General features: G+C 38.3%; 1 protein-coding gene and 1 pseudogene across 1 annotated transcript; one reads left to right on the top strand and one right to left on the bottom strand.

The window, feature by feature from the left end:
* The first annotated feature begins 3,911 nt into the window (after positions 1-3,911).
* Positions 3,912-7,132, top strand: LOC137745640 (receptor-like protein 43). The gene has a single exon (XM_068485627.1). It carries the CDS (start codon positions 4,273-4,275, stop codon positions 6,925-6,927), a length of 2,655 nt encoding a protein of 884 aa, XP_068341728.1. The 5' UTR covers positions 3,912-4,272; the 3' UTR covers positions 6,928-7,132.
* LOC137744257 (transcription factor bHLH140-like) lies at positions 7,074-11,591 on the bottom strand (annotated as a pseudogene).
* Between the last annotated feature and the right edge of the window lie 234 nt (positions 11,592-11,825).

The following is an 11,825-nucleotide window of genomic DNA, read 5'->3' as shown; positions in this document are numbered from 1 at the left end:
GTTGGCCGGAATCGACCTTAGACGATGGGTGGTCGCGGGTTAGAAAAACCCACGGGAAAGCTGGGTTTTTTTTTTTTTTTTTTTTTTTTTTTCTTTTCTTCTTTCTATTTCTCCATTTCTGATTGGGCTTCACCTTAAATAACCAATTTCTGATTGGGGATTTAATTTAATTAACACTAAACCTTGAATAACCAATTTCGAACGTCCGTAACTGTACCGTTATAATCCGGACTCAGAAACGGCTTTCGCCTATGCGTTCACATCCACGAGTATTACGAGAATATGTTAAAAGAATAAATCATACGTCTCTCTAGACGATGGTCAACAGAAGTCAAAGTCCTTACCTCTAGGGTAATTTCGTAAATTCACGCTTTTAAAATAAAATAAAAACGTAAAATTTGGAACGGGTTGTCACAACATATGGTCGGTCTCCATTCTCCTAATAGGGCTAGCCATACCCCTATATATAGCCCCTCATTCTCTCTAAAATCCAAGTTCAACACCCTTGCAAAATTCTCTAAATTCTTCAAACACTTTTCCCTCAAAATTCTAACTTTGGCATTGAAGATTCTTCGGCCAAACCCCCTCCCTCATTCATAGTGGGCGCGTGAGGCTCTTGACCTTGACTTGTTAATTGTTTTGTAGGTGCAATTTTGTCCAAGAAGAAGAAGACGAAAATTTGCATCCACAATAATTGTTGAATTATTGGTGATGAGAGGTCAGTTTTCTTTTGGTATACTAGCAGAGAACACACACTTTGTGTGTGTGAACAATTTCTCTTAATAAGTGTATATTTTTTTTAATATTACATAATTACTGTTTTGTTTTACTTATATAAATATTGTGTATCAAAAGTGAGGGTAAAATTGAAAAAATAAGTATATGATTGTCATTTTCTAAAAAGAAAGAGGGTAAAATAGGCAAAATAGGAATATGATTGTTATTTTGTCAAAAGGTACAAAATTACTATTTTGCCTTCTTTTTTGTCAATAGTGTGCATCAAAAGTGAGGGCAAAATAGAAAAAAAAAGGGAAAATTTTGACAAGGAGGGTTCTCTTAATGGTATAGATGCATTGCTTACATTTTGATTTGATTTGATTTATTTATTTTTTTCAATTGGCGCGTGAGAACTATAATTTGGACCTTGAAAAACTTTATAAAATATAGGACAATTGTTTTACACATTCCGATTGACCAAGTGCACAAACACACGTTTACAGTTCAACTTCATCACGGTTTTAGCCGAGCTTAGATAGTCATTTTTGTTTGTATTGACTGACCATGTATTCCCTTAGTCAATAGCCACTGGAAATGAAGATAGGAATGCAACACAGTAAGACTTGAACGCCATGTTGTCTTATATTTTACTTTTTTTTTTTTTTTTTTTGGAAACTTATTACTCTCAATTTTACATGGAAAATATCTAGAAATTAATTAAACTTCATCAAAAGTTATAAATTGAGACAATCAAGACTTCAAATTCAACGTCAACCCATAAAACCAAGGGAAATTTTTTGAAATGTTATATGAATTTATACACCTTTTTTGAAATGTTATATGAATTTATACACCTTCTTTAATTTGTCATATATGAATTAAAATTTTAAGCGATTTCTCATATCAATTTTCCGAATTATTAGTTTGTTATCTAACTCTAACTCTGTTAATTTTTTAATCCAAAATAATTCATATGCAAAACACACATAACTTATGTTCAGGATTAATATTCGAGACATTTCAACGAGTGTCGCCATCATCTCTACCCTTTGCATTTAATAACCACAAAAGGCATCAAAATGCCATCCATTCGCCTCTGCTTTTTAGGCACCGAAAGGCAAAGGCAAATGCCTTTACATTTTTTGGTCTGCTTTTCTTTTTGCTGTGTAGCGAAAACAACATGCTCTTTAATTTGAGCCACATATTACTAGTATGAGGATAAATTTAATCTTTCTTTTTAATATAGATTATCATTTGTTAAAAAAAAAAAAAAATTCATAAGAGTATATTTACAAATTTATTGAGGTCAAGGGATCTCAATGCACCTCTCTTGGCTCTGCTACTGAAAACAAGTCATTGCAAAGCACGTGATTTATATTAGATGAAAAACTTAATGGAGTTGGTATGACAAATTGTTTATATTTTAGTTCATATGACAAATTAAAAAGAAGAGAACTTTAACGAAAAGCTCTTAATATTGTTCACCTTAACGAAAAACCACATTTTTACACTAAAAAGTCAATCCTTGTACTATTTACTTTACCTTTTATTTTGTCCTTATTGTTAAAACTCAAAGTTTTTAAACCATTTTCATTAATTTTCCTTAAAAAGAAAGTATAAAAATTCATATAACATTTCAAAATTTTTTCCTAATCTAACAATTCTACAGTGTCATATATAAATCCAAGTATATTAATTAATATCTTTCATGCGACAAATTTCCATTTGCCAGATTGCCTAAAGTAGTACTACAATTATTCTTAAGGAATAATATGTCGCTACTGATGACATTATAGCAATATATCATACACTCTTTCATTCTCCCCAAACACGCATTTTAATCTTTTTTGTTGATTTTATTAAAATTATTTAATCTGATGATCTAAAATAAAAGGATGTAGGTTGGAAAGATAAAATAAAATATTTTTAACAAAACACTTCCGGTACTGTAAACTTTTAAAGAAAAATCATATTTTTACCTTTCATGCTATTATTCACTACACGTTTATTTGTCATTTTTTATTAAAACTATTTTTTTTTTAATTTTTAGTTAATTTTCCTTAAAAATAATGGGGTTTTCATTTTTCAAATCACTAATTGCAGTAAAAAAAAAAAAAAAAAAAATGTTGTAGTCTCACTAAACAGTAAACAGCAAGGCCTCGACTTCAAAGTCTATAGATCAACAAATCAACCCATGAATTAACATTACAATTTCACAGGGATCCGCTATCCCCAAATTTATGTCTCCTTCATGTTTCATTTTCTAATTTTTCGACACGTATCATTTACCTTAACTCAAATTTAACAGCGTTAACTTTTATAATTCATTGAAGGAAACCAAAACAGTAAACACTACAAACCCAACACTTGGAACTTCTTCCGATCTTTTCCAAGCAACCATTAACCCCAACAAACCCAACCCAGTCGTCGCAGTCGACGATAATTCTCACCGTCGTTGAAGCTTCTTTCCACTCTCTCTTTCTATCTCTCACCGGCGGAGCCGCATAAGATAATCGAGGCGAACCTTGCCGTCGATTAAGATCTCGCAGCTTATTGTTACCGAGTCGATTCAAATCGAGTTTATATGGATCGACCATATCTCTTCCTTGCTCCCTCAAACCAAAATTTATCTGAAATTTGTTGTTTGACGGGCTGGGTCGATCACGATTGGGTATTTGAACAGACAAAAAGTGGCGAGGAGGCAGAAAATGAGGCTTCGCGGGGATGAAGAGTTCTCCAGGTGAAGGATTGGTGTTGATGGGTTAGTTTGAGTGGTGATTGTTTTTTTATTTTTTATTTTTTTGTAAGTTTTAGTTATTTATTTATTTGATATTATTAAAGGAATAGGATCCTCTCCTGAGCATAGGATGGGGATCCTCTTGATCATGAAATTCGGACCGTTCAATTTTAATCTAACTGTTGTAATTATTATAACGTTTTAGGAGATCTCCTATTTAGAGCCGTTGAATTAAAATTGAACAATTCGGATTTCATGATCAGGAAAATCCTTATCCTAAGCTCAGAAGAGGATCCTCTTCCATTATTAAACGCTGACACTGCTAAACTAGGAGTTAAATTATAGACACGGAAAAAAAATTAATGAAAATAATTTAAAATTTAAGTTTTAACCAAAATAATAAAAAGATGTGGTAAGTGAACAATAGTAATTTTTTAAAATAAAAATATTATTAACACTAAAAGTAAACAGTATTAAAATTGTTTAGTTAAGACGTCCCACGAAAAATTAAAATAAAAAAGGGAACTTGCACGATACACAAATTGGGGACAGCAGCTCCTTTATGTCGGCGAGAATAATCTAATGCAAACCCTAAAAAGCACCTACGTTTGATTAGGTGGAAATTTCCGGAGGTGATGCTTGCTTCGCCAAGTCCTTGCCCCCACGGTCACGGTCACGAGCCTTTAGTTCTGCCCCTATTTTTCCTAATTCGCCAAGTCCTCGCCCCCACGGCCACGGCCACGCGCTTTTAGTTCTGTCCCTATAGTGCTTGCCCCCACGGTCACAGTCACCTGCTTTTAGTTCTGGCCCTATTTTTCATGCAGGTTACAGACTTGCAGATATGGGATTTGGGAGGGAGAAGACTTCAAAGTCAAGGCACAAGTTTACCATGCCTATTAAAGTTGTCACAACCATTCCCAGTTTTTCACAACTTAATTTCCCTAAGCTTCTCTCTAAACCTCAAAATATTAAATTTATCCAAGATGAAACCTCTCTTCCCACTCCCATATCTCTTCCTCCTGTTCTTCATTATCACCAATACTTTCTGTGTTAACATCACGGCTGCAGTCCATGGTCGGTGTCTCGAAGACCAGCAATTGCTCCATCTGAAGAAAAGCCTGACCTTTGCTCCTAAGTCATCTGAGTATCCTCATTCATCCAAGTTTATATCATGGAATTCAAGTACCGACTGCTGTTCTTGGGCTGGTGTTACTTGCAATACCAACGGCAGCGTTGTTGGCCTTGACATTAGTAGCAAAAACATCTCCGGTGGCATTGACAACTTGAGCACTCTCTTCCATCTTCAACATCTTCAAAGCCTCAACTTGGCTGATAACTCTTTTGTTAACGGCTCTTGCATTCCATCATCAATCGGAAAGCTTACCAACTTGAGGTATCTAAACTTATCTGATTCTGGTTATTCCGGAAAGATTCCTATTGAGATTTCACGCTTGACAAGGTTGGTTGTCCTAGATATTTCTCTATGTAAACATCAGTGTGCCACCAAACTTGAGAGCCCAAATTTAAGCATGCTCTTTCAGAACCTCACAGAGATTACAGAGCTATATCTTGATGGGATAAATATATCAGCACAAGGGAGTCAGTGGTGCCAAGCAATATCATCTTCACTCCCAAATCTGAGGGTGTTGAGCTTGTGTGGAAGCCAGCTCTCAGGTCCTTTTTGTCAGTCCCTCGCAAAACTACAGTCTCTCTCGGTGATTCAATTGGATAGTAATGACATTTACGGTCCAATTCCAGGATTCTTTCCCAAGTTGACATCTTTGAGTCTTCGTAATTGCATTCTGAATGGAACATTTCCCAAAGAGATCTTTCAGGTACCTACTTTAAAAGCTATTGACCTTTCCGGTAATGTACGTCTTCATGGTTCTTTTCCAGAATTTCTTGACAATGCATCTCTTGGATTTTTGGACCTAAGCCACACAAAGTTTTCAGGGTTATTGCCTGATTCCATCGGCAACCTCAAATTGTTGTCCATTTTAAATCTTTATAACTGCAGTTTTAGTGGATCAATCCCAAAGTCCATGGCAAGCCTAACAAATTTGTTTTACTTGGACATGTCATCAAATATGTTTAATGGTTCGATTGATTCTATTTACTGGAAAAACCTTGATAAGCTCGCATATTTGGCATTAGATACAAATTTACTCACTGGTAGTATTCCATCATCTATCTTTTCTTCTCCCTCCTTGTTGCAACTGACACTTTCCCACAATCAATTCTCTAGTCAACTCCATGAACTTTCCAATGATGACTCCTCCCCATTATCTCACCTTGATTTGTCTTTTAATTCTTTGAGTGGTATGATTCCCCAAAGCTTGTCTGCAATGAGCAACCTTCAAGTGCTTAACTTGAAGAGAAACAACCTTACTGGAAGTATTTCTGATTTCGAATTTCCTGAAAGTTTAGAGTTTCTAGAACTCAATCAGAATCAGATAGATGGTCAATTTCCAAAGTCTCTAGCCAAATGCAGTCAATTACAGGTTGTAAACCTTGAAAACAACCAAATAACAGACACCTTCCCATGCTTGTTGAGGAACATCGCCACCTTGCGTGTCCTTGCTTTGCGGTCCAACAAATTTTATGGACGCCTTGGATGTCCCGAGGAGACTAATGGAATGTGGCCAATGCTTCAGATCATAGACATAGCTCACAACAATTTTCATGGCGAAATACTAGGAACGTATTTGAAAGCCTGGCAGGCAATGATAGATAACAAAGATGAAAACGCGTCAACAATCCGCCTGCTTCCGTTTGAAGATCCTGGATTGATTCATTATCAGGAGACAATAACAGTAGTAAGCAAAGGTTTTGAAATCGAACTGGTAAAGATTCTAACTATCTTCACCTCCATTGACTTCTCTTGCAACAATTTGAGTGGACCAATACCTAAGGAAATGGGAGAACTCAAATCATTATATTTGCTCAACTTGTCGAGCAATGCTTTTACTGGTGAAATCCCATCGTCATTTGGCAACATGCGACAACTCGAGTCCTTAGACCTGTCGCAAAACAAGTTGAGTGGGAAAATTCCACTGCAGCTGGCAAAGCTTACTTTCCTTTCATTCTTGAACCTCTCAAATAATCAATTGGTTGGCAGGATCCCAATCGGTAATCAGTTTTCAACATTTACAAGTGCCTCCTTTACAGGTAACAAAGGATTATGGGGGTCTCCTTTGACAGTAGATAGCAAAGCAAGATTGTCACCACCACCAACATTGACTGGGAGTGTTCCGAGTTCTAGACATGAGATTGATTGGGATCTTATCAGTGTTGAAATTGGATTTGTATGTGGCTTTGGAGTTGCGGTTGGGTCACTTGTGTTGTGCAAGAGATGGAGTAAATGGTATTACAAAACAATGTATAAAATCCTTGTTAAGATATTCCCTCAACTTGAAGATAGAATTGGTCGTCACCGAAGACATGTCCACATAAATCAAAGGTTGGGACGCTGAAATTAATGATCATGGGGACCAATACGGCTGCACTTCAAGCTATGCCTGGGAAATTTGAGATCCAATAAATAAGAAGTTTACTTTTTGGTTTTACCTTTTAATTTATGTATGTTCTAGTTATATTTGTAATAGTTTACTGTGTATCTTTATGCTTTATTTTCAATAAATTTTGAAAGGAATGTAACAGAAAGCTCTAAGAAAAGTAGCATGCGTACTGAGTGATATCCAAGACGGAAGACCAAAGATGAATCATCATCCAAGAATTTCTCAACCCACTTCAAACAAACTTTATGCATTGTCCTTAACAACTGAAGGTGCTCTTTACGTACATCTGACAGGCGATCAAGACCTTCACACCGTGCCACCACCAGAACATGCTTTTTGGCTTGCAAAATTCCCAAGGTTTTTTTTTTTTTTTTTTTTTAATCTGATAGAAATTGAAGAGGATGATAAAGAATATACGGAAAATAGGCATCACTTACCTTGGGATAAAGATCATTCGGCACAACGACATCATCCGATAACTCTAGTACAACATCATTGTGCTTTTCTGGGTGCACAGCAGTGTTGTAGAGAGCCTGAGCTCATGACCCTCAAGATTTAGTCCTGCTTCTATCGGACTTGTTGCCCATGTTTGGTTTACCAGTGTTAGAATCTTCAGTACCATCCTGATATCTTAGTCTTTTGATCGCTGTTTGCAAAATGATTTCTAGAGGCACCATCAGAATGAACTTGTGACTCTGGCAGCTTTGCCTCCAGGTTCTTAACGCTTCCCTTGGGTGACTTTGCTTAGGTCCTCACAATTGTTGCGAAACCTTCAAAACGTGAAGTTTAAGATTCCCGGAGAACTTTGCAGCCTTTACTATAGTCATTGTTCAAACAATTTGGTCTGTGTGGATTCATGTTGGGTCCAACAACATGTATGACATGGGTTAACCCTTCCCTACTAAACAAGGGAGAAGTTGAAGGGAGAGGCAGGCACAACCACAGCACTCCCAGGATACAGACTGGGCTGTTCTTTGGTTGGAACCTCCAAAGCTGGACCTCCAGCACTGAAGATTGCGGCATTGACACCTCCACCTCCGGGTTTAAGACGCCTGCACCAAATATTTATTTATTTTCATCTACTTTATATGTAAAACATCTAATCACATTTTTTTGTACTAATTTAACGTAGATATTATAACGGTGAAGAAAACATATCAAACTTTACATTTCAACTGCAGGGTAACAGATACAAAACTATAATTCAGCATAATTCTATAGCAGCATATTTTTGGTTTAACAAAGGACAAATGCCAATATCCTACAGATCTGTTATTTCATATTGTGAACGGCACCGCAACAAAATGTTTACATGTATATTGCATGGTATTTATAAATGTTTACCAATTAGCAGCATTAGCTATTACATTGCAGTGTAAACCACCTTCTGAACGAAGCCGAGTGATATCTCCCACAAATGTGAAGAACTTGTTGGAAGCAATGTTTTTCTCTGAAGCTTTAGCCCTTACCAAACAAAATCTTTGATTTATATATGACTCAAGTGTCACATTCTCGGCCGGGCGGGACCACTTTCTGGGCCCGACTCCACCGTAGCACGATATTGTCCGCTTTGGGCCCCGACCACGCCCTCACGGTTTTGTTTTTGGGAACTCACACGAGAATTTCCCCGATGGGTCACCCATCATGGGATTGCTCTAGCCCCCTTCTCGCTTAACCTCGGAGTTCCCATGAAACCCGAAGCTAGTGAGCTCCCATAAAGCCTTGTGCTAGGTAGGGATGAGAATATGCGTTTGTTTGCCCTCACTAACTCGAACTGGACTGGACTGGACTAGCTATTAGTCCAATACTGTGTTTGTTCCATGCTGGGACTAACATTAATGTGACTAAAGGGGACTAGCATGGACAAAACCCTTCACTAAGAGGTCTTAGTGAGACCCCCCAATAACCATGGGACTAGCTAAGACTATCCTCTATTTCTCGTCCTTATCATGCTCAACGACCACTCCCGACAAACTCCTCGTCATCGCCGGTCACCTAGATCAATCATTAACTTCCCAACTCTCTTTCAGATCCATTTCACAACCAACTTTCATATAAAATATACCAAATTGAAGCTGGGAGTGACAAGATTACGATTTTACTTGAATCGAGGCCAAAATGTGGTCGAATGTGGCCGGAAAATGGCCTGGAAGTCTCGACCTGTTTGGGCTTCTTCAAATCCATGACAAATTCGAGCATGCAAAGCTAAGATCTCGATCCAGGGATGGTGATGAATTTTTTGGCGGTGCTAACTTCATCCAATTTAATGAGGGTTGGCCAAAAAACACATTGGGAAACCTGCAACTCGTTGGGAAAATTGGAGCCGTGAGGTTCCATTCGAACAACGCATAGCTAGAGAGGGAGGGAGGACAGAGAAATAGAGACTGGAATCAATAAGGAGTTTGACCAGGAATGAGAAAGAGACATGAATTGAGAGGTCTGAGAGGAAAAAAAGAGGGAGAGGGTGGGACGATGAGAGAAGAGGAAAAGAGTGGGACGGTAATAGTAGGAAAAGATGGAGAAAAAGATAAGATCATAATAAAATATTAATAATTTATATATTAAATAAAATAATATTAGTATTTGTTATTATCCAGCTTCTTAGTCCAATACTGCACCAAACGCTTCACTAAGTTAGTCCAGTTTAGTCTAGTCTAAGCCAGTCCAGCTTAGTCCTTGAAGCTAATCCAGTCTGAGATAGTCCGGCGCAACAAACGCCCCCTTAAAGATCACTCCCCTGGGTGATGTGGGATCTAACAATCCACCCCCCCCTTAGGGGTCCGACGCCCTTGTCGGCACACGCGCGGCCAGGGTTAGGCTTTGATACCAAATTGTCACATACCGGCCCGGGGCGGATCACTTCCCGGGCCCGCTCCACCACCGTAACACGATATTGTCCGTTTTGGGCCCCGACCACGCCCTCACGGTTTTGTTTCTGGGAACTCAACCCATCCTGGGAGTGCTCTCGTGTGCTACTCACTTAACTTCGGAGTTCCCATGGAACTCGAAGCCAGTGAGCTCCCAAAAGGCCTCGTGCTAGGTAGGGATGAGAATATACATATAAGGATCACTCCCCTAGGCGATGTGAGATCTTACATCAAGTCCACTAAAGCAAGTCTAGCATTTCCAAGCTTATTCACAAATTCTATAACTTTCTTGACAATAATATCAGATGCCTTCTCAAGGTCAAATTAAAAATCTGCTGTTGAAATGGAAGGAAATGACAGAGTGGGAGCCTCATTTAGAGAAACATCTGTTAAAGAAATCAACCCCATCTCATTGAAAGACCTACACAAATCTAGAATAAAGAATTCTAGAACATTCACTAAAGTTGATTAGCTAGATTATCCAAGTTAAAGTAGTCCCTTGTAGAAAGGACTAGAATGTTGTTTCTTAAGTTGGTGGAAGAGTCTAGAAGAATGGTGAGGTTTCCACCAACATACAAAATTAGTGTAGATAATTCTAGCTTAAGAAGTTAGTGGAATTATCTAGATATCTGTAGCATGATGTGTCCATACTTCTCCAAGGTTCCATCCATGAATATAAAAGGAGAAGGCATCCACATCATTTGTATCAACAATAAACCAAGCAAGAAGAAGAAGTAGTAGGCAACCAAGTGAGAGTGAGAAGCAAGAATAGTCTTGTAGGAGTGTGAGTGATCTAGAGTGTGTTTCTAGAAAGAGTAAGTGTCATAACTTCTAAATTGAGTCCTTAAGAGTTTGTGTTGTAATATTTTGTGAGTTAATACAAGTAATTTGTTTACTTGTGTTGTCTCTCCAACACTTGTGTTAGAGTTGTGTACTCTAAGTTTTTCCTCAACAACATCACCACCAATTGAGCCTACAACTAGCTCTTCACCTTCGACTCCCTGCCAGATTTTTCAGACAATGAACCTGTTCCTTTCAAAGAGGGTTCCTTTTCTTCAGTAATTTGAGAAGCATTAGAATCCGGTACACTCTTCGAAGTTGATTCAGTATTGGTTGGCCCAGCTGTTTTCTTTAAGAACTTCATTACCTAGTTGAATTTTCGCACCGGGGCTCTTAAAACCAAATAACCACTGGGAAGTGTATCTAACGGACCAAGTCCACTACATGCATCAATGGCAGATTGAACGTCACTCTCACTCTGGCAACAAGTGATTCTTGCAAACCCTTCACTCAGCTTAGATAGTTATTTCTTCTGCATCATTCTATTCACAACTGCAGCAGCTCTCCCACCTTGCAAGTTTCCTTCATGGCCCATTCCCTTCACAGATCGCGAAATACAAAGCTTGGTGGGAAGATGAAGCACCACAGCATGAACATCAACCTGGGCACTACCACCAAGCTTTACAAACTCATCCCTTTGTTCTTGCTATACAATGCACTTTCGTTCCAGCTTTACCATTTTTGATAATATCCTACAAAAATATAACAGCATAAACAAACCCAAATGAACAGAAATCCGGAGTGTTATACTAAGTACTGAGATATACCTGCAAACGCGTACCCAAGGCAGAGTGAGGAGGAGTGCATGACATGTTCGCAGAAGGTGGACTTGCCGGTTCCAGGGGCACCCACCAATATTACTATGACAGGCTTTCCTTGCTTTTCTTCCCCTGTCAAAAGCGCATACCGGTTTTGTAATCACCGAAGGTGACGACGACCCAGAATGATATCCATGTCCATGTTTTGGCAGACTTTGTGTGGCACGTTTGAATTAATGGCGGAAAAGCAACAACTTCTTCCTCCCACTGGGCTGGAAGTCTGGAAGCTTCTATTGCCGGTGCGTGGTGTTGGCGCAATGGTACAAATCGTCGTTGATCCGAAAATTGACCCGACCCAATTCGATTTGAATTTTATCTATGTACTATC

Source organism: Pyrus communis, chromosome 9 (genome assembly GCF_963583255.1).
Source record: "Pyrus communis chromosome 9, drPyrComm1.1, whole genome shotgun sequence".
Taxonomy (NCBI): Eukaryota; Viridiplantae; Streptophyta; class Magnoliopsida; order Rosales; family Rosaceae; genus Pyrus; species Pyrus communis.
Note: the sequence above shows the minus strand (reverse complement) of the source record. Positions and strands in the feature narration are given on the sequence as shown.